At 37.9% G+C, this 24,256-nt stretch overlaps 1 protein-coding gene across 1 annotated transcript in view; it reads left to right on the top strand.

The window, feature by feature from the left end:
- The window catches only part of ADCY1 (adenylate cyclase 1), a 171,902-nt gene that overhangs the window by 121,251 nt on the left and 26,395 nt on the right, over nt 1-24,256 (top strand). Inside the window, exons 10-14 of the mRNA XM_009285327.2 lie at nt 1,093-1,234; nt 13,833-13,988; nt 17,645-17,839; nt 19,283-19,380; nt 22,713-22,797. Coding sequence (XP_009283602.1) covers nt 1,093-1,234; nt 13,833-13,988; nt 17,645-17,839; nt 19,283-19,380; nt 22,713-22,797 — 676 coding nt within the window. The remainder of the gene's footprint in view (nt 1-1,092; nt 1,235-13,832; nt 13,989-17,644; nt 17,840-19,282; nt 19,381-22,712; nt 22,798-24,256) is intronic.

The raw sequence follows: 24,256 nt of genomic DNA on the forward strand, positions 1-24,256 counted from the left end.
CGGGGGGGGGGGGGGTGCCTTACTCCTTTTACATGGCAAGATTTCTAACACTAGTAGCGTGCTATAGCAAAAAAGTACCTGTTTATGCACTCAAATATTGCTGGTGTGTGTACAAATGATACGGTAGCACATAAACCTGCAGCCAACCCATGGGGCACATCCTGGAATTTTAAGTACTCCTTGGACAGCCTTGGACCCAATTTAAATGCACACAGTGCACTTTTGCAAAGGTGCATGGGTGTGCTTCTGTGTGCAACTCACATTTGGACTGGGACCTACCATCCTCTGTTGGGTTTTTACAAGATCATGATTTGCTGAACAAGGGGGAAATGGAAACTCTTAATTTTTTGTGGTTAAGATGAGTTACTTTCTGTTTGTTACCTATGTCTGCCTTAGACTATTTTGGCAGTGTTATTTTGTACATTCCTTACCTTAAGGCTTTCCAGTGATAAAAATCTGAACACATGTTTAATAGAGGAAAGCAGTAATAGCTTTTCAGATATGTTTTGTGAAGGCATTTCAAATATAAGGGGGCTTTTGGGAGAAAATGTGAAGACAGTTTTCGGGATAAGAAAACTCACTAATAGTGTCAAAGATGGCTGTGCTGCCAAAACAAAGTGAATTAGAAAGCTGCCTACAAAACAGAGTGAGTAAATGAAAAAAGTCAGGGACATGAAGGGGAACAGAAAAAGAAGTTTCTCCTTTACGCATAGGAGAGATTCGGAGTGTGAAATCACAAGTTTCAAACAGCAGGATGTTTTTCCAAGCAGGCAGTGAGGTAAACACTTAAGAAAGCCACACAACATGGAAGATGATGTGCAGACTTTCACTTTCTACAAATCAACAAATCTGCACGTGTTTGGAGAGTCAACAGTTATCTTTCTGTTCACTCTGCTCAAGTTTAGAAAATACATGTAGTAGAAATACTTCTATGTTCTATTTGGCTGAAAAGACAAAACAAAACAGGGTTTTTTACATCAAAAATGGGGTTTTGCACGTAACTTGACCTCTTTATGATCTTCTGCACAGGAGTGTATTTCAGTACATAATTCAACAACAATTTCAACAACAACGTCCGATTTTTCTCTCCAGGAAAGTTCACATTACAAAGACCACCTTAGAGTGCCTAAATGGGGACTACGAGGTAGAACCAGGATATGGTCATGAAAGGAATAGTTTCTTGAAGAAGCATAATATTGAAACATATTTTATTGTGCCATCCCATCGTAGGAAGGTAAGCTCCACAAATTCTAGCTTGTTCTGTGATATGTTTCCGTAATTTAACAACTGTTCTGTGATATCCTGAAAGCAGAGGCAATACTGGTATTTCTTATTTCTAAAAGCTCCTCAAACACTCTTGAAATTAGGTCTTTTGGTTTTGACTGAAGCAGGAATGCTGAAAAAGCTAACCTTGAATGTTACATAGAGAAGATGATCAATTTACTTTTGAAGTTTAAAAATAAAACAATTTTTCCCTTTACCCCCCAAAAAAGCTGTTGTTTTATTCAGAATAATTAATTAATCAGTTAGAATCATTCTATCAGAAATTATATGATATGTTACTCCAAAAATTTAATTCACTCTTCCCTTCCTCCTCCCTTCAAAAGGGTGTTTCAGAATATTAATGCTCACAGCTTGGCTATTTTTCTTCTAGTTTTCTTTACTCTTTCATTCCCATATTCCTATGCCATTTTACTCATGGTTTCCTAACCCTTTCTACAACCACTTGTGATACTGGTGGCTCCTTTACTGGGCCCGGAGAATTCCCCAATGAATAGACACAGAAAAAGTAGTATTTACAGACATGTCATGCCCACAGCAGAAAAGTTAATGAAATGAATTCAGCAGTGATTGAACATCCCCTGGAAGTCTGGAAAAGCGGCCATGTTGCCAAGCTGTGCAACACAAGCCCTTCTATCCAGGTCAGAGAAAGAGGCTGCGGTCAACCATCCTGCTTTCAAATGTATATACCACTGTACCATTGGTCAGGTATTTATGCTGAAGCTGAGTAAATTTTCTAAGATTATTGCAGCAAATAATATATTCTCTGTCCAAAACATACATGTTTTTTTCTCCTGCTACGTTGAGCTCCTCATGGCAAATTCAATGTTTTCCTTGCTTGCTCTGCCACCTCAGACTCCCACAATGATTTTGGTCATCCCTGTCTTACCTTAGCTGCCCTTCCCTCCACATTTTATTAAGCTCCCTTCTCCCTTCAGCTTCTTCCTTTTGTTAGACCCCTGGAGATGTGCTGGGGAAAGAGGAATAAGTCAGCAGTACTGTTGAGGGACAATAACATTTTCTGCTCTTTTCTTCTTTTTGGTGGAGAACAGAAAATGGAAAGTGTGGAAAGAATAAGGTAAGAGAAGATTTTAGCTCATTTGAGCAGGAACTTAATTTCTTAGATGTTGCTCAGGATTTAGCCACCCCTGATGGAGATGAATGTGACTCCTCTTTCTAACCAGATTTTCAGGATAAGGAGAACAGAGGCCCAGCAGTGCGATGGTAATATCTTGAGTCTCAGCATGCAGTGAAGGTAGTGACAGTGATTTTCCAACAGGTTCATTTATAGTCACACCTTTCTTCCTCAACCAGTTACTGAGTTTAGGGCAGCCTTCTATTCTACTACAAAATGTTTTGTGACTTCAGTAGGAGTCTTGAAAGTCCATAATCATCATTTAAACACATTCAGTTTGTTCCAACCTTTTCCACATCAAATGAGGCTTATCTTAGAAGTTATCTGCTGTAATATGTTTACAGGCCAAGAGAAACTTTATTGCTCTTTATCTCAGACAGACAACTCAGGATACAGACTTTTGCACCCTTATCTTCTGAGACTCTGCCCAAACACATTTCATTCAGGGATTTGACCTTTAGAGGGAAAATTATAATATCCAATTCTGAAAGTAAGTACGAAAACAATACAGACGAGGTTTTAAGGTGATGTCAAAGCTCCATGCTTGAGGGTGTTAGCCAATGGGTGTTTGACAAAAATGTAACCAGGGAAAAACAGGTCATCTTGAATTCCATGCCCGCAGTCAGTTTCTTGGTCTGAATTTGATGACTCAGGGAGTTTTTATGGAAATGTTGGGAGTCCAGTCACCAGGGGAATTTGGTGCTGGGAGTGAAAACTCCAGTTGTTTAATCCTGGAAAGGCTGCTGCAAGGATGTTTTTTTATGCACTTCCTCTAAAGCATCTTGTTACTAGAGACATGGAGTGTTCTCATCTGCTGTGAAAATCATGCAATCTCACATTTTGTTCTTCTGGTATGTATGATGAGATTCAGTTTTAGGTAGTATGAAAGAAAATAGGTGGAAAACCAGTGGGCTAGATTCTGTTTTGGCAGTCAGTGAGAGATTTTTCTGGTGGCTTTCTTGAAACCAGAATTAGTTCCTAAATTAATCAATCCCAATAAAGAAGAAAATGTAAGGGAGGGTTTAATTAAGGTAGGTGTGTTGCTTATTGCTGCTAGATTTGTTTGTCTTGGTTTTCTGCTGTTTTCACTCCTACAGCATTATGTATGATTTCATTTCCTATGTTATTACGTATCAGGTTTCATTTCATATTGAGAAGATAAATAGCTGAATTTCAGGAAATTGTTCATAGGTTGGTGCACAGAGACAAGTAGAGAGAAAAGGGGATAAATATGGCTATTACTTATAGAAGCTGTATTGTGTCAACTCCGCTGCATAAATCAGTGATTGAGGAACAGAAGCCTGACATTCACATATTAAAGTAAACCAGGTCAATGCATGTTTAATGTGCAAGGATGAGAGCCTACTACTGTGTGAGCACACATTTCTTCGTCTTTGCAAGATTGCTGAGAAACTACTGGTGACTGCTGAGAACGACTGATCGGTTTGTCATCGGCTGCATAAACCAAATGCCATCTTACCCGTGGGTGTCACTGATGGGTTTGTGGAAGTGGCAGATGCTGTGGTACAGCTTGGCTAACGACATTAGCTCTCCGGCATGCATCAATGGCGTGTCAGCCAGACTGGCAGAAAGAAACGCTTCATGAATTTTACTGGTATTGACTGGCTTCTCCACTGGGCCTACAGATCAATCAGCATGACACTTCGCTGTTTGTCACAGTACATCACAGCTGTCCCCAGTCTTTGTATACTTGCATACTGATCATTGGACTACAAGCTACATAATAGTATATCTACCTTCAAAATAAACACCTGCTGTCCCCTCCTACCCTGACTCAGCCATTAACTCTTCAGAGACAGAGAAACAGAAGGCTACCCATGAAGTACAGACAAGATGGAGTTTCTTTAGGTGAATTCAGGTATCTGCTGGTTTAATATTGTATTCCTTCCTCCGGAGCCTCAGTAGCTGAAATGCAGACACATTTTTTATTCTTTGTGCATCGTCTCTGACATTAATATGAACTGACTTTAGCAGGTATGATGCCAAGAGGAATGAAAATCAATGTTATGAGCAACAGATGGCCAAGAATCTGTTGAATTTGAAAGGTAAATAGGCCCATTTAGGGTTTTTTAAATTTTTATTTATTTCTTTAGAAGGCACATACCCCTCATTCTTCCATATTTGGTCTGACAGGAAGATCTTTCATTACAAATATTGTCCAAGCCAAGAATGAGAATAATGGTATAAGACGACTCATTCCTGTACCAGTTACATTTTAATTGTGAACAAATTATAAAGTATTCCCAATTTTTTTAATCTTTTATTGAATCAGCTAAGAACCACGATTTTGTGATCTGATTGCTAGTTTGGTGTATAAGCTAATATGTGTGAGAACACTTCTAAGTGGCCACTGAGGGAATACTTTTCTTTTTGTTTTGTTACAGTTTTTATTTTGGTAGAGATTATATTAGTCTATTATTATTATTATTATTATTATTAAGCAATAATTATGCATGTTTGACCGGATAACATTCAGCTTCTAAACAGACTTAAAAAATTCATCTGATTTCTAAGTGGCCACTGAGGGAATACTTTTCTTTTTGTTTTGTTACAGTTTTTATTTTGGTAGAGATTATATTAGTCTATTATTATTATTATTATTATTATTAAGCAATAATTATGCATGTTTGACCGGATAACATTCAGCTTCTAAACAGACTTAAATAATTCATCTGATTTCCAAAGGCATATAGAAATTTTTGGGATTAAATTGAATTTTTTTGATGGCCACCATAGTTAAAAACTTACGCAAATATGCTTTTTAAATATAATACAAAATGTTGTAATGTCCTGACAAAGTTTCTAGTCCTGAAAATATCAGAACATTTCTTTTAAGTAAAGTTTAATTATGTCTTCATGATATTTGCTATTGCTACAGAAACTTACAGTGATGTGACCAAAATATGGCACTGAGACAAGACTTGAAAAGTTTGATTAATGTAACTAGCCACAAGAGTGACCACATACATGAATATCTTGGACTTATAAAACAGGTCTGATCCAGTTAGAAAAACAGATCTCTTTCTAATATATTAAATATTCACAAGATCCATACTCTAGACACATGGACATTGTCTTAGTTTCAAAATGTCCTAGCTTTCCGAAGTGTTGTAAATATTACTGTATGTGGATGTTATTTCAGGGAAAAAAAAAATCTAGGCCAGATCTATTAATCTCAGAGCCCCTTACAGGAACTTTATAATTCTGTTTAGACCCAGCTAAATAGCTTTTTCCATTAATGATTCCTCAGTAATCTACCTGACTAATCCTGTTCCAACTTTCAAACTGTATGCTTAAAATTTAATTTAAATTTTTTTAATAGAGTGGATCTGGCTTTCATCAGAATTCTTTGTTCTTTCATTGTCAGCACTGACGTTAGTCAAAGTATCTTTGCCTCAGTTTTACAGCTGGCATAGCTGGCTCCCAGAAGGACAGCAGAGGTAGTGAGCTTAGCTGGACTGTCTACTTCAGTTCTATGGTTGCTCTAGAAAGCATGATTCTCCTGCAGTATAACACCTCCTAAGATTTGGCCGCAACCTCTGTGATAACCAGGTGGTTTTGTACTTGGGCTTACTTCTTTGTATTTGTTGCAGCAATTCACTCTCTGATGGCACCTCTCTAATTTTGAAAAGGCTCATTAATTTCACCAGCTGAGAAAACAGCCCAGCACAGATAATTAAGCAAAATTCCTAAGGTACTTTTACAGATAGCCAAGCAGTGGTCAGAAGGGATCAAGTTTTTGTGAGGGCAAAGATTTCTCAGAATGTATTAGGTTTTGCATTTACAGAAGTGGGCCTGTTACTCATTGCCAGATTAAGGGAACCTGCTTCACTGAGTAACTTTGCCAGCTCTAGAGCTAAAGCAAAGACAAAAAATGCTATAGACCCTTAACAGGAAGCCATAGAGCTGTGTCCAGGAAAGGGGGTCATAAAAATTATAAAAATCATAGGGAAGCACTATAGATACAACTTATAAATGATTCCTATATATTTGTAAGTGTCTTGTGGATTTTACAGCATACCTCAGATATAATCAATAATTAGCTTCCAATAGGTTGCTCATCACCATCTGCAAAATTTCTACTGAGGTACTAGTGAGTTATTCACCAGCTAACTGTGTATTCAAAGATATTAGTTATCTTTTATTTGTGGCAATATGTAAATCACATGGTATCTGCATCTACTATTTGAACAGCACACAGTGATGGACATTCATGAAAAGTCCATGAGAGTGACTACCACATCTGTTTGCCCTTTGGAAACTAGCTGTTTCTCTGAAAAGGCTGACATTTCTCTGTCCTACCTTACCATATACATACAAAGCCATGCCAGGCAGTCTCAGAAAATCCTTTCTGTAGCTTGGACAGCCCTGCTCTATTGTCTGAGGTCTCTGAGTAATGCTATGATCACCTTGAAAATCCCAGGTGAAAGGGTCTAATTTTTTTTTTTTAGTTATCCAGACAGAAGGAAGCGGATGCTGGTTAGAGGTATGGTGCTCTGTCTCCTGCCTGGTTTGCTGTGTTGAATCATGCCCTAAACATTCCAACACAGGCAGCTAAAATTTCAGTTTTATTTTTGTCCAAAAAATAATTATAGCCAAACCAAAATACCAGCAGTCTATTTGAAAAGAGAAGTTAAAGCAACAGTTGAGGAAGAGAACACTTTTGTCAGTCTTATGATTTCAGGAAAACTCAGTTGAAAACCTGAAGGTTCGGGAATCCTCTCAATAAGCAAACACAGCTCAGCAGCATCTTTTGGAAAATACTCTTTAAAATGTAAAAACTCAAAAACTCTTGCAAATGTTGGAAATATCTAGAGCAATTATCTACACTACAAACCTGTGGCATAATCTATTGTGAACTGCAGATGGATTTAACAGCTGAAAAGGTTGATCGGTTAATTTCTTTGACTCATGATTGAATAGGCAGAAATTCAGCAACCTGAGACTTGTTCTAACTTGCATGACAATAGCTGCAAGAAAAGTGGCAAAGGCTGTCACATCACTTTCATATGTTGTTGTTTCATCTAGCATGAACAGATGTGATATTAAACTTCCTGCGTTGCAGTCCTGTCACCAAGTAGTAACAGGAAAATAAACAAATTTTCTATCAGTCTGCTGCTTGAAAAGGCAGTGTTTTTTGACTTGGAGTACAACTCCTCCTTTACTGTTACTCAGCATAGCTTTGTTGCATGAAGTAGATGATCTGCCTTCTATGTTAAAATAAATTACTAGGCTCCATATCTTTCCACCACCAACCAACGGGTTTTGTCTGCTTATGTCTTTCCTGTGGCTGATTTGATTTTTTTCCCCCAGTGTGGAATAAACTTTATGCAATATAGCACAGAGAAAACAACATAGATTCATGATGGCTTTTTTGCTTTGTATAGATGAAATAACATAGTAACTACATGTGCTTGCCTTTTGACTTTATTGATTAATCACTTTTACCTGTGAATCATTGTTAGCAACCAGCATGTTTCACAACTCTAACTGCTCATATACACTCTTGAGATGCTTTCTATCATGTCTTAATAATACTTTCATCTAACTTTTTGAAGTGAAGCATTTTGATGTATATAATCCATATATTACTAGGATTTTTGATAGCAGGTTGTTGGATTTTGTCTGTCCTGATTAAAAGATGTCATCTTAGAATCATCATGTGAACAATAACAAAAGAAGAAGGCTACAGAAGGAAAAAAAGTAAACTGCGTGAAACAATAGGTCTAAAATTACTGCACTTAATTATTTTTAATTTATTATTTCCATTCAAATTGAAGTTCCATTTATATTTGTAGGAAATTTCCTTCTCTGCAAAGTTAATTTGATTTAATCACTCTGGTTAGGTCTACGTGAATATGCCACACTGTTCTCAGATTCTCCTTTTTTTTCCAAACATGTAAAATTTGTGTTTTCCACGGGGCACTTATGGCCCAATAAATACATCCATGCGGCTAGCAGCTCCCTAGGATTTCTTTGCATCTGACTCTTCTAAAAATATCCAGTCCACTTTGTCTCCAGAAAGTTTTCATGGTCATTGTAAGTTGTCAGCTTTCTGGACTAATTCATTCTCAAGATGTTTTTTACTTAAGTGACCATATGCTTACCAGCCCTTATGGAGTGCTAGAGCTCTGCCTCCCAAACTCTTCAGCAGTAACAGAAGAAGAGAGCTTTACAGTTAATGCAGGACATATGAAAACTTTTCCACCTACTCAGACAAACTCTGCCCGTTGCTAGTGCACAGCAAGCAAAAATGTATTTGACAAAATTGTTCTAATTCGAAATGCCCCAAGTTAGGCATCTGAGTCCATAGCTGGGCACACACTGGTGATTTCTGGTTTCAAATTGATGACTACCTGCAGCTACCGCTGCTGCCATGCCTAGGAGAGTCCAGGGTGGTCTTTGCTGTCAATGGCTGACAGCTCCTACTGAGGAACTTAACTGAGATCTGAATGCATAACGTGGGCATTTCAGGTTTTACCACCTCAGATGTACCTTAGCAGATCTGATTTAACAGATAGACACACAGCCTTTTGATGGAAGCTCTAGCTTATATCTGGACATGGGCTGATCTGTGCCTGAGACTTTGCATTGCCCAAGTTGTTGGAATATACGCATCCCGACACTGGAATTAGACTGCTTGTGTTACCACCCAGCAAACACAGACAGAGGAATGATGCTTGTGTTGCAGTGTGTTGCTCTACATCTTCAGGATTGTTTCTGCAGTTCCCATGAAGCTGCTAGTGCATCATCATCAATGTGACAGCCCGCGGCTTGGGCTGTCAGTGATGGCGGAATTAGTGATGTACTGTAACGTTGTTCTCCTCTCTTTGTTTTCTTCCTCCAGAAATTTGGAATCTGTAGAAGGGAGAAACATAGGGCACTGGTATAAGGTTTTCTCTGTTATAGATCTCCTAGAGATTGTTTTAGTCTTCACAGCTGCTAAAAACTTTTTCTACATCTGTGTTGAGAAAGTAGCTACACCATTCTGAATGCTAAGAGTTTGTCTTATAGAAGCTGTATTATTTCCTATTAAAAATCACTAATATACTTTCCTGACAGACAACTGAGGTGTGATAAGCAAAATGTATCATAAAGGCAGTAGAAAAGGATGGAAAAGCAAATGTCTGATGATTTTAACTGTGAGAAGAAAAAAAAACAAATAAGATTTGCTCACCTATCTCAGGACAAAATGGCTTGCAGATAGTAATGCAACAAATACTACTACCAAAAGGCATGGTCCTGCCTGCCTGAAGATACAAAGCACAGACAGACATAGTGCCACAGCATGTATGGTTTCTGTAAATGTGTTTTGTATGTCATTAGTATCTTCTTTCCCATGCCATTTTAAGCACTGCAGTTGAATATACTTTGGGGAACAACAGTCTGCTGCTGTTTCTGAGAATCCCAGATAAGCACCAGTGAATCCCTTACCAGAGTATTACATGAGATTCAAACACTGGGGCGTTTTCCCAGAATTTTAATCAGTGCTTGTTTGTTTTCTGCATACTTTAAAGATGCTCACAAAGCTGTAGATAGTCCGGCTGCTTTCAGAGCGCTCTGTTAGAAAATCCCAACTCTTAACCTTATTTGCCAGCTGTGTTGCAGCAAACAACCAACCTTTCCTAAAATTATGAAGCAAATGAACAGTGAACAGAATAAGAGATGATCCGAAGGGTCAAAAAGAAGTGTGAAAGTAAAATGTATTGACAAAATGAGCTGGAATGAGAATGCTGCAGTCCAGCTTCCAGCTTTCCTGTAGTGCTGGCCTGGAGGAATTTCAGAGAAAAGGCAGAGTGAAAGACATTGGGGTTGGGTTTTTTGGTTTGTTTGGGTTTTTTTTAAGTCTGTTTTAACAGACTGTACTGCTTGTTTTGCCTTTATCAGAGGCTTACAGCAGACGGTGAGATTACTTAAATATTCCACTCAGAAGTTCACTGTGTCAAAAGTGTTGTTATGCTGTAAAAGTAACAATAAAAAAGGGACATCATGTGTGAGATGAAAGTGGGAGAGAACTCCTTTGTTGTATTTTTGATACTGTGTGTATATAATAGTAAAATGGAAAATCCTTAGTCCCAGTGCAGAATCCGTATGTCCTGCAACCACTAGATTTAAAAAAAAAAAAAAGAAAAAGCTATATATAAAATTATACATGATCTGAGAACTGACAGTGTGCCCTACTTGTGTGTATAGCAGTGTCCTTTGAGTCATTAGGTTCTTGGCCAGCCATGAAGAACAGTAGCTATACGTGTTCCACACATTTTCATAGCATTGCCCAGTAGTTGAATTTGGAAGGGGCCTTTGGAGGTCATGTGGTCGACCTCCCTCCTCAAAGTAAGGCCAGCATCGCAGTTAGATCCACTTTTGAAATTGCAGGTTGCTCAGGGCAACTCATCTGAGTGAGTGCTGAGTGTTTCCCTGTCTGGAGATTCGGCAGCCTGCTCCAGTGCATGATCATCCTCACAGTTAAATCTTTGTATTGAATAGTAATTTCCCTTGGTCCAGCCTGTATGTTCATTGCCACTTGTGCTTTTTTGAGCATTTTTGGGATGAGTCTGGCTCTGTCTTCTCTCTAACTACTACTTAGGTGGCTGAAGACAGCAATTAGATCCCTCCTTAGCCTTCTCTTCTTCCAGCTAAATGAACTGAATTCCCTCAGGTTCTTCTCATATGTCATATGCTTTAGAACCCTAATTGTTTTGGTGGACCTTTGCTGAACTCACTCCAGTTTGTCACTGTTTTTCTTGTACTAGGGAGCCCAGAAGTAGACACACTACTCCATTTTCTTCAGTGACCTGAGTTGAAAAACTTCTATTTGACTCCAAGACAGCTGGAAAACTCCCCTGTATTTCCAACATACAAAGGGTGTATACTATTGATACATTATCTGCTGATAAGATTTATAAACAAAGAGAGCAGTCGATAGTATGAGCTAAAAATGTTCTACCTACTTCTTTGAAGATATAGTCCGGAAACTGCATGAACATATGTGTTTGAGGAAAAGTCATGTTGGTGACAGGGCCACACTGCCTGAGCAAAACTGTATCCATTCCAAGTTTTCAAGTTGCAAGTTGTTCTCAGAAATGCATCTATTATAAGAAGTGCGCATTGAGAAAAGTCTAAATTCTTCTCTTTTCACAGGTCTTCAAATCCTTGTAGGAGGATATAGTCATGCCCATGTGCTCACCTTTCTCAGTCATGCCTTCTTGAATCTTTTGCTAGTAAGATGTTCTACTTATTCTTTGCCACTCTTGCATCTTTACTACGGCATTTCCACAATGAAGGCTGTCAGGCAGCTTCTGTAGCTCTCTGTACTTATTTAAGAGTGTCTTTTCCAGCCAATCTGATGGAGACCTAAAACCGAAGTTGTTGACCTAGTTAATGCAATGTCCACAGTGAAAGGTTTGAGCAAAGAAAGAGCTAATGATCTCTTGAGATATGGTCCACCTGTAAACTTCTGTGTATTCCCTTTTTATCTCTGTGTCTTAAAAAAAATGAAGCAAAATGCAAAACTGGAGGGAGTTTCAAGAAAGTTGCTCATTTTTGTTCTATTAAAAGGTTGAAAGGGAGACTGAGTAAAATATATAGTACTTCTAGAGGAATTATGGCTAAATTAGGAAAATCTGTAAATGGAGTACCTGTCCAAAAAGTATGTTTTAGCTGTTGGGAATGGTAGCTCAAAAGCTGATCATACCTGCCATACTCAAGCCTAACAACTGTCCTTGTACAGTATATCCTATGCGGTTATTGCAATATAGCGGTAAGTCTTCTGCCAGAAAGCCCTCAAAAGAAAGGGTTCATATTGGGAATCTCTTCATGGAGACTTTTGTTAAACTATCACTTATACAAGTGATTACACACTAGATACACTAACGTCCCTTTAGATTCCAGCTGATGACTGTGCAATACAGTGCTGGTGATGCCAGCTGGCTTCAGTCAGCCTTTCAGTGCACAATAAAGCACATGTGCATACCTAGGCACCTTTCCACATTTGAAACAGGTCACATTTGTAACATAGCCATCTGCTAATAAAAAATGTGCAACTGTTTATACACAAGTCATTTTTGTGTTTCATAGCCACAGTGTAACTGACTAAACAGAGTATTGGTAGATCAATAGGATGTACCCTTGATTCTCCAGAAAATGTAAGTGCATAGCTGTGTGCGTTAAACAGCATAAGAAACCAATACCTGAGATGCCATTCAGAATATCGGCAGTGTCATTTGCCCTGTCCCTTTAAATTTAGGTATCCATGAAAACATGCATTAAACAAATGCTTCCAGTTTACTATCTTCTTCATTCCTTGATCATTGAAATAATGATGTAAACTGCTCTAGTAAATCATAGTATTGTGAAGACTGGACAGCAAATCCTCAGTGCCATTTGTGGGGTTTAGAGCATTTGAATAAAGTTTTTGGAGTGTGATTTGCTCTGTCTTTTGTACCTAGGAACACTAGGGACCAAATCCTCTGTGCTTCTTTATTTTGCTGTTCCAGAAAAAAAAAGATTTTACAAGCTTAAATTCCCATACTGTGATGGCATGGGGTCTTTCCACATTTCCCATGAACGCTGCTTTACACATTCCACATGCCAGAAGCATGAATAAGATTGGTATAAATACTGAGGGTGGAATAAAGGATCACTCTTATTCTGATCTGTGAAAGCATCTGAACATGTGCTAGGGGTTTACTAAAGTCAGCAAGAGTTAAATACATGCTTAAGAGTTAACCAAGAAAATATTTGTCCTTGCTGAACTGGGAGCTCTGTGGTAAAAGGAATAGATTATAGCCAACCCTTTGAGAATATTTCTTTGTGGTATAACACTTCTTGCTTTGAAGAAAAAAGATGTAAGATATAACCTCAGTGCCTCACAGACTCCTTTTAGGGCATGTATATAAGTGTATCTTTAAAGCAAAAGCTACCCTTTTCTGATTTTAATGGGCTTACCAGTGGCTGAAGTAACAAAATAAGGAAATAAGAAAAAGACTGAAATTATATTTTTTAACAGCAATTAATAAAAATGCTAATTTTCTCCTTATTTTTTCCTGTATTTTTCCAGAATTTATTTTAAGGTTAAAGAAATACAAATATTGCCTCTTTTATGAGTTTGTCATTAATACGCTTTTTTATAGTCTACATTCCTATGTAGAAAACAGTTCCCGAAATGTTAAGTATGTGTTTAAACACTGTCTGTTCAACAGATTCTTTATCTCTCAGGTTAAAAAAAGATGAAATAATCTTCATCTGCAAATATACGATCTTTATCAAAATGCATTGCTTCTTAATTAGAATATTGCTTTGTTCTGACCACTAGGTGGTGTAAATGTCTGCAGGTATGTATGTCTGCATAGGAATGTAATGGCACAGTTATAAATATTATTTTTCTGACCAACAGATATTTCCTGGACTGATTCTCTCAGACATTAAGCCTGCCAAAAGAATGAAGTTCAAGACAGTCTGCTACCTGCTTGTTCAGCTCATGCACTGTCGTAAGATGTTCAAAGCAGAGATCCCTTTCTCCAATGTCATGACGTGTGAGGATGACGATAAGGTAATCCATGTGGGCTCTTTGGGCATTGGTTCCAGGGCCGCATCAAGCAGACCTGCTCTGAGAACATATGGGGTGACCTGATCAACTGATAGAGGAGTTTCTGGTGTTCCTGCTGGAGCTAGAGCTATCTAATGCCCACAGCCTTCTCACAGTAAAGACAAAACTTAATTATAACAGGCCTCAAATTTGGAGCTCCTCTTGAACAAGCCAGCACAGGTGGCCTACATGGCTTCTATTAAGGGTTTCCTTCACAGGAATTAGTTTCTGAGGCTTTTTCTGCGATTACCAAGGGCTGTTCTTTTGCATCATAAGTCCATCACAGTCTGAAGCTGATGGCAGCAAATGCAAAATAACAGAATAATTTTGTATCTCTAGATGTTTCTCTAAAAAATGAAAGGCAACTGATTAGCCAAAAAACCTCTTAGTCCCTAATACAAATCCTAAATACAAAAGTCCCTGATACAAATATGAATACTGCTTTCTTGAATGGCTTGTAATGACATAACTCAAAGTTGCTTTATATACTAGTAGCCTGGTATAGTTCCTTTTCTGTGTGTGGATCTACCCAGAAATTTATGGAGAAAAAACCTTTGAAGAGTTGCTCATTCCATTTTCTTTGCCAGCAGGTGGCAATATTACATAGGTCACTCCACCAGTGCTCCAGGGCACTGGTGTGCATTGGAATCAGTAATTCATCTTGAATGGTTGCTCCACCTTTTTTTTTTTTGTCCTTAAATAATGTACATTCATTGACGATTCAGTCTAAATCTTTCTTACTTACATTCTAATTTTATATTTTGGATTTTACGTGTGCTTGTGTTTCTTCTGCAGAAAAAGGGGAGAAAAGTCCGTTAGTTCCTTTAAAACACACTTTCAGTGAAAACTTTCAGAAACTCCAGACTTTATTTTGAAATTGGCCATGAACAAGGCCTTCCAATTGTGAATTAGTACTGTTCTTTGAGTATTTAAAAAAAATAACCCACACATTCTTTGAAGCATATGCAATACTTTACGATGTGTCTTGTGTATATATATGTATAAATATGGTAGTATATGCAGAAAATCCCAATATGGGTTTGCTAGGGATCTGATGAAAATTTTCTCGCGTCAGAACATTTGCAGTGAAGTTCTACAATGCTGTCTTTAACTGAACCAGTTGTTCTGAGCTTTTGTACCTAATACGTAACATTTATTGTAGAGCATGATATATGATTTTAATATAAATACACTGTGTTTCAATGCAGGGTTTCTTCAGAGATATCAGTCCCCAAATCATGTAAAATAAGCTATGGCTATAAAGGCTTTGAAGCTAGTACATTACTGTAGCATGAATTCATTTATTTAATTTCTGAGAAATATAAATACTGGATCTTGATCGCATGTAAGACATAATGTAAGTCTACTGTATGAAATAATAATAGAGATAAAAATAAGAGACCTAGTGAAAATAATTATATGTGAGCAACAGCTATTTGGATTAAGCACAGTAACTTTAACCCTATTTCAAAATGGCAGAATAGATAATATAATTTATTCCATATATCAGAATAACTCCCATTGTCTACCCTCATTCCAGATTTTAAAGCAAAGCAGCATTTTCTTTTTTTTTTTTTAAAGGCTGTTTTGTTCCCCCTTTTTCTATGCTATAGGCATAAATTTGGATTATAAAAAACACCCAAAGATGTACCTTCTGCTGCACCTTAAGCAATACATATGCTAACTAATTGTTGTTTATCTTTATGAAGAGCAAAATTGCATATTCCTGACAATATTCCTGAAAGCACTCAGTTTCCCTACAAACTTGTGGGACAAATGTCTCTGCAAGAGAATAACTTTATTCTGTTTAAAAACTTTTAGAATAGTTGTTTGGCTGGCAATTTAAGATTTCTATTATGGCTAATAGAACCCAGAAGATCAGAAACTTAACAGGTAATGGGATCTGGTAGTTTGAAGAAAAATGTTTCAAGTAGCCTTATAACTGTTTAATGCTGATATAACCTGCTCTCTACATATAAAGCCAGCAAAACAGGACTTGGAAAGTTACTTTATCTTTGCTAAGGTCCATTCTTCTTTATGATCAGAAAACTAAGGTATCAGTCAGCAGTTAACCCTTCCCACTGTTCTTAAGTATTCAGGTGTAATATACATATAACATAACCTATGTAAGCTAATGAACTGCTGTAGTCCACTGTTTGTTCACTGATGAGGATCTCATGAGAACTACTTCTTGTGGAATAAGACAGGAAACTGCCATTCCTGCAGAATTACTTAAATAGTGATGACTACCTCTTTTTACCATCTGGTTTAAAAGGATATTTTGTAGCATAGGCTTTAAAGAGTGGGCTATTAAGTACGGACTGCTCTGAAGAGAGAAATTTTGTGTGCTTCTCTAACAGCTTGCTGACAGACACTACTGATTATATCCTGAGCCAATGTTGTCCTTATCCTTGAGCAGAGTTGTTTCGAATTGTCTTCCTGAACTCTGCAGATGTTAGACAAAAAAGTATTCCTTTAACTGTATAAAAATAGTACAACTTGCTTGAGCTTGGTTGTCAAAACTCTTCTGGGAAGTAAGGCTTGACCCCTTTTGAGGTGAAAAGGGTATTCAATTGATGTCTCTTTCTTCCTGCTCAATGTGCTAAGCATTAGGTGACTGTTTTTTCTTTTACAAGATTGGCCTACATCTTTCTCACTCTGTGTTTAAAAAATGCTGCATCTACAAGAGTATTTTGTGAAGGCCCTGATCCTTTCAGTGTGCTGGGGCATGTGCAGTCATACTAGTGCAGATCTAGCTGTAATGGTTTAGATTACAGTGCCCTCAACTGAAGGTTACCACCAGTGTGGCTGAGATGCTGCTCACCATCTTCTGAGTGCTCTCTGTGAAAAGTGAGACAGATTATCTAAAATTCCTTTCAGATACGCTCTGTGATAAATCTTTTGCACTGAAAAGGACTATGAGTGATCATCTTGTCAGTCGTGCTATCAGCCATGGAGGAATTAACCCCAGTGAGGGACAGGTTAGCTTTGATAATTTATTTTACTGCTCCATCTGGATCTGCAAGTGCACTTAGGGCATACCCACGAGGTCTTAACAAGAGAGCCACCTGGGTGAGTTAAAGACAGGAACACTTGAGATTTCAGACCCTCTGAAGTCACATATGGTCATTGTGCAAGAGGTTAAGGAAAATTATCTTTTCAAAATATATATTGTTACCTAGACAGTCTTGGACAGTAGGACTTTTCTTGTATCGTGAAGAGCCTGGTTATCTTGTCTTCAGGATGACCAGAGCTCCATGTCTTCCATCAAGAAAAAACTTCTAATTATTTTTCTAGGTAAAGTCACACTGATTGGGATCAAACTGATTATTTCCTCAGTGGCAGAGAAGTGTCAGGGCAGTAGGTGAAAAGAATTTCTGCGGATGAGGATTAAAATCCTAGAATGCAGTGGGGGTTTTCTCATTCATTTTAATGAGATCGGGATTTCAGCTAAGGAGTTTTTAAAAGATGGCAATCACATGGAGATAAGATCTCTGTCTTTTGTAGTTGCTCTGCTTAATGAATTCCTTGTTCTGGCTGTGAGCTTGAGATAATATGAACAGCAATGAAAAATTTCAACGTTAACAAAATCTATTCTTCTTTCTTCATCTGTGCTACAGAGGAGAGCATTAAGGACAGCCTCTGAAAAACTCAGGAATCGTTCCTCTTTTTCTACCAATGTTGTATACAACACTCCAGGAACTCGAGTAAACAGATACATCAGCCGTTTGATAGAGGCCCGGCAAACTGAGTCTGAGATGGCTGACTTGAACTTCATTACCCTGAAGTATAAACAAATTGAGCGTGAAAATAAAGTAAGGGGTTTTTAAATTATTTTTACTGATTTCACTGACCATGAGCCAACTAGCATTGGTTTTTTGTTTGTTTTTAGACAATATTTAAATTCTACTCACTATCTTTAAATAATCCTCTGGACTGTCTCTCAGTTAAGAGGGAGACATTATCTCCACCTTCTATGGAAGCACTTGGAGGGGATAAAAAGAAAGATCAGTATCTTTCTACTCATCAAGATCCTCCCCCATGAAGTTACACATCCTGTGTTTTGGCCTTCCTTTTCCTTCTCCAAACTGCCTGACCTGCGTCACCTGTTTGATGCTGTCTCATGGCAATGTGGCTGTCTACTGACTCATCTGCTCTGGAGAAGTGTTAATGACAGGAGGATGCTTCCCTCTGCATATGTAGCCTGATAAGTATTGATCCCATCAATCCTAGAAAACATAAAAATATCTTAAATCTCTGGGCAAGGTTGTGATCTTCTGCCAGTGTGACTGTGCTGAAAGCAGTGGACTTACTCCAGACTTACAAGCATGCATATAAGCTAACAAAGTAGAGCTGGTTGTTCCTACCTTGTATGGGTTTTATTTGTAAATACAGATTGTTTTAATTGAAAAAAAATAAAAGCCTTTCGTTTATGTGTTTGAAAAAGCAGAAGTGATAAGATTTTGGATTAATTTGGCAGTAGCATTTATTTTTCCACTGTAAGTCACTTCGTAGTCTAAGATTTCATGTCACTACTGTTTCAAGTCAGAAGGCTGTGTGCCACATTGGACTCAATTTTTTTAAGGTCTTGAGCATTAACTTTGATTTCAAGTTTCCACAGTGATTTATTATTTAATTGTAATTGTTTTCTTTCAAAATAAGAAAGTCTTTTGGTGTAAATGAGATTGAAATTTGGATCTTTCTGGGAAAACACTCGTGTGTTTCCACCTCTGAAAAGTGTTCTGTTGCAAGGACTGTGGCTTAGTGGAATCAGGGACAGTAACTGCTCAAAACTGAGCCCATGTCTCTCAGTAGCAGCTGCCTCCAGCCTACCTGTTAGTGTTCTGTCCTGAGCAGCTGAGGTGACAGGACTCCTTGAAGGCAGCACCAAGGGGGTTTTGGCCTTTTTTTGTAATGAATAAGTGGAAAGGAGGGAGTGCCACCTCTGCCTGGTTCAAAATGGCTGAATCCTTTTTGCTCCAAAAGATAAACTTACGCCTGAGCCTAACCCAGATTTGACTGGTTACAGGGTGAAAACTAAGCAGCTAGGCCAACAGTAGCGGCTGAAACAGAAGGCTGTCAAGGAAAATGTTGTGTAGACTTGCCTCTTTTTTTTTTTTTTTTGGTGAATTAAGCAATGATTATTTGTATGTTTGTAAAATGGGTAGGGGCTCGTTCTTTCTTACTGAGAATGGACAAGCATGGGTGGCTGGGTGTGTATAAAACTCACTGTCTTAATTTCTTCCTTTCTTTAACAGTACCACCAGCTTCAGGATGAGTACTTCACCAGTGCTGTAGTTCTCTCACTAATTCTAGCTGCCTTATTTGGCCTTGTCTACCTTCTAATAATACCACAGTAAGTTTCTGTCTTTTGCCATTATAATTCAAAGTGGAACATCTTCAAGCATCCTGCACAGGTCAAAACATTAATGTCTTTGGAATGGGAACTAACATCCAAGTTGGTATCTTCTGACAGGAGATTCAGATATCTTCTGATGGAAGAGTCTGACTGTTATCTCTTCCATTTGTCCAAAGGAGCCACATTTTGCTATCTTAATTATAACAATTTCTTCCCTGTTCTCTCACTTTTTTTCTTCTTTTTTTTTTTTTTGGTAGAAGGATGCACTTAGAAGACAAAATCTAAGTTGCTGAACTTATTTAAAGCATTTCTGCACTACAAACAAAGGTGTTACTGCAGCTTTTCTAAATGTATTTATTTGTGCTGGCTTTGGACGAGGTACTTCAGGTATTGGTAGCAACATAGATAAAACTATACAGAGCTTAACGGGAACTAAGTACTGAAGTATCTGTCCAGCTTTTCAACCCAAATTTATAGCCTGCATTGAGGTTTTTGGTGTCAATGCTATCACTACACAAACTGCCTAGTGCATAGTTTGGCCATTCCCACATGAGCTGCAGTCAGACTCTGCCTGCACTAAAGCAGACATAACCAAATACTCATGATGTATTTGGGGAGTGTCTAATGCCTATTGCTGAGTGATATAGTTTAGTGATTACTTCAGATTTTGTCAATTCTATGTGAATGCTTACTAAATAAAAAAATTATTAAACTTCACTTTCAAATCTAGGGGTTATAATAAGTAGATATAATTGTGTTCAAGGTATAAAAATGATTAGTAATAAGCTTTTTCAGATGAGAATATCAAAACATTCAAAATAAGCTTCACTCACTTTTAGTAATTATTAGGATTTCAGTGGGAATAGAACTGACCACAAGATAATGCTTTTGAAAATCCCATTTTAAATTCTGGTCTTTTCTATTCATAAATCCCCAGTCAGAATAATACTTACTCCTATATTCTATTATTTCTAATTGAAAGTTTGAGAAACACCTTTTTTACTTTAATAATAATAATAATCATGTAAATTTGTTATATAATACCTTTCATCTGAAGAATTCAAAGTCACTTACAAAAATCTCTAATTTGCCAGACTAACGACCTCTACTGACTAACTGGAGCATAGTTAAGAACTTGTTCACCTGCTTCTGAAGTAAAGCCCAGCTGCAGTACATGGCAATTTAGAACAAGGAGAGACAAAGAGTATTAGCATAGTTGAAACTAGAATGAATTTCCAAGAATCATATGGTATGGTAGTTGGTAACCTTTCCAAAAAGTACTGTCACTTAAAAAACAGCTGTACAGAGATTCAGTTTAAGCTCTGATCTGACAGACACACAAGCTCCAGCAGAACATGACCACTGAAGGCCATGAAGATGGACTGGTTCATCACTGGGTTAGTTAGAAAAGCCACCCACTGAATGGTCTTAAGTTCTCTCTTCCAGTGTCTGTTGGTGGTGTCTTCATACAAATTACTAGTCTTCTCAGGCTCTTCTCTCGTTGTGACACAGGTGCAACCATGAGCTAGACTAGACCTTTGGAAGTATTGGAAAATTTCCCCTCTCCATAGAACTTGGAGCTTTAAGTTGCTCTTTAGATTGCCAAAGTAGTTATAAGTATGACAAAAGAATGCAAAAGCCAAGACAAGAAGTGTTATGTGTTACTATAATGGGAGAAGTGATAATAATGGTGTTTGACATGTATCACAATATTCCAAGGAGGAGGTTCAAAATCTAGAGGCAAGAAAATGTTGTAAGAAAGCCAGTTGCTGCATAAATACACAGAAAGCAATGGGCTTGACATTCTCACAATTCCTATGATCATCTGAGCAAAACAGCTTCTCAGCTAAAGGCATATTTTATATCCCCAGATGGAGTTGGTAAAAGTAAGGCTATGTTCCTGTCAACCTAAGCTGTCCAGTTATGAAGGCACACATGCAGTGTAGCCACTAAAAGCCCTGATGTTGAGCCTTTCTGATGTCTTATGCTGGGTTTATTTTTAAAAAACAATGTATCCCTTTGTTACTGGTGCCAACCCAAATCTCTGTCAGGGTCCCACTCAGTACTAGTGTCAGTTGTTGGCTGTTGCTGCCTTAAAAGATGCAGTTGCAATCATGTCCCCTGCATTTTTTTCCTCGTATACTACCACCCTGAATACAAGCCAATTCTCTAAAAGCACAGGAGAGCCTGCTGTCTATTGATACTTGTATTCAGAATCCACACTGACAGCATCTAGATCACCTCCCCATTCTGGATACACATACTACACCACAGAATTTTCCCTGTTTGTGTATTGGTGGGAATTGTTACATGAGTTTGAAATCAAAGCCAAATACTGAGAAATTCTACAGCAGAAGAATTGCACTCTTCTCTTCTACTGTTAGAAACCCTACATAAGCAATCTTTCCCCAGTGATGGTCAAGGGCACAGATACATATATGCCTGCAGCCATGGCTCGCATATTCTAGACTGGCTGGGTTGTTCTCACAAGACTAGAAAAGAAGGTGTTAAGATCATGTTATTCTGCTGTCATACGGCCCTGGTTCCATGGCTGGCTTGGGGCCAGGCTGTCCCTGAGCATAAATCAAAGCACCAGCATTGGTGGACTAATTTTTGCCAGCTTGCTCACATGCATAAGGTACTGTTCCAATAACACAGGTTTTCTGGAGGAGGGAAGTGCTTGGTCTGCACCCCTCTTCTCATGAAGAACAAGCCTATTTTGAAAGATCAGGAGAGGGAAGATTAAGAATTAAAAGAATTATTACAGCATCTTTGTGAAACCTAAGATTTTTCTAACCGTTGAGGAAGACTCAAAAGGAGGGAGTTGCTCTGTTTCGTTAGAAGAAGGGATCGCAGTCTGGTCTGATTTTATTTGACTTGATAAGTGACTGAGTTGACCGACCTCTGATTTCTGAATCTTTGAGAAGGAGAGATTAGAAGGGAAAAGCATCTGGTAACTGTTACACAGCTGCCAAGGCCACGTAATTGGGCTACACACTCCACTTGTAAGAGTCATCATGCTGAATATTCTTCATTAGCCTACAATTATAAAGTGTCTCTCCTGACACACCATACAGTTGAATTTTTGAGGTGCTTTGATCTCCTTGGTGAGGTCAGAGTGGGCACCATATACAAGACCATTTACTGATTTCTCATTCTTGAGCAGTGCATTTCACTGTGAAATTTCCTCTGCAACGGTTCGTATTACAGCAAGGGTGAGGGGGAGATCCTCCACCATTCATCCAAAATACCATTTCAGAAGGACCCCTGTGCTGTTCTCATCTGCTACTGAGTTGCATTGCTTTACTTCTATTGTGTTTTTATTCTAGGAGTACCGTAGTTCTTGTTCTCCTGGTGTTCTGCATATGCTTCCTAGTGGCTTGTATTATGTACCTACATGTCACACGAGTACAAGTAAGTGATTTAAGATTTTATGACTATTATTATTATTCTTCCTTTTGGTGGCTATGCTTTGTTTGTCCTTTGGAATGTGAAGCCATCAACCCGTGCTTCACAGATTCATAGAGTCTGAAATTTATGTGCTTTTCAAGTTCATTGCTAAGTAACGTATTAGGCACTTCAAAAACAAAGATGGTTCACTGGAAAGAAGAGTATTTACATGAGTAATCATTACAGCAGTGTAGCATTCAGTGCCATTAATGCTATGTTTTTTGTCTTTTTTGCTACATCTTTGCTGAACACCTACCCCTAGCTACTGAATCATTCCAGTATTCAGATAAACAGCTGCTTTACCCTGACTTTTTCTCCTTTCTGACTACGGAGCACACGAGTTCTCCCTTCCATTCTGACTGGTATCTGGGTGTAAAGTCCTGCTAACTTCCCCTCTGTTTTCAAAACTTTTCCTGCCAAAGCAGCAGCTGTTTTGATGGTAAAGCACAATGTTTTGCACATGCAACCCTTGGCCTTTTCAAAACCTTTAGTAATGATTAATTCTCCTGCATTACATTTTCACAACAGTAATGATGCAGAAGGACATTTGGTTGTTGTAGGAGAGAACTAGGTCTGCCAGATCAGAATAAAGCATCTGCAGACTAATTTTCTGATGAAAGAAATCTGTAGTGGCTTAATCTAAATTTAGTCTTTTCAGACAAATATCAGGAGAAAACACCTACACGGTTAATCAGCTTTGCTGATTAGCACTCACTAATTTTTAGTTAAGAAAAAATGCCCTTTGGCAGGAGGAAAGTAATTGTTTTCATGGAAACATAAATAGTATATTAGCAGAGTATCTGGTACAGAGCAGATCTTTATTTATAAACTTACACAATTATTTGGGAATAATTTTGATGATCTCTTGTTTCATAAAGGCACAGTAGTTTATCATCTGTTGTTCTGTCTATGGATGGTAGAAACACAGATGAACTTTGTAGGAAATTGCTCCTCTTTATGCCATTTCCCTGGAGCTAGTACAAACTTAAGGTTTGTTCCAGCTGTTTTGGCAGTCAACAGAATTTGAATTCATTCCAGGTTCCTCTAGAGATTCAGTACCTTACAGGATCAAATCCAGCATTAGCAAAATAAAGAAACATAAAAACTCAGAATATTGCAGTTTGAAATGTTGTGGTGAAAATTTGTCTTATTTAATAAATAAAAGATAATGAATATACTAGGTATAATGAATATAAAATTGTAAACCGGTCATTCCCCTATTTTAATCAGTCTTCTGGCACTTATATGCTATTTTACACTGGACAAGTGACTCAACTTCTCCATGCTTTAGCATTAAACGCCTCACTCATAAAACCACTATAATAATGTTTTACTGTACCAGTTACCTGCATTTTGGCGATCTGACAGTATTTATTTAGTTAATAAAAATTCCACAAATAAAAGAAAACAAAGAAAACGAAAC

This window comes from Aptenodytes forsteri, unplaced genomic scaffold (assembly GCF_000699145.1).
Source record: "Aptenodytes forsteri isolate BGI_AS27 unplaced genomic scaffold, ASM69914v1 Scaffold44, whole genome shotgun sequence".
Taxonomy (NCBI): domain Eukaryota; kingdom Metazoa; phylum Chordata; class Aves; order Sphenisciformes; family Spheniscidae; genus Aptenodytes; species Aptenodytes forsteri.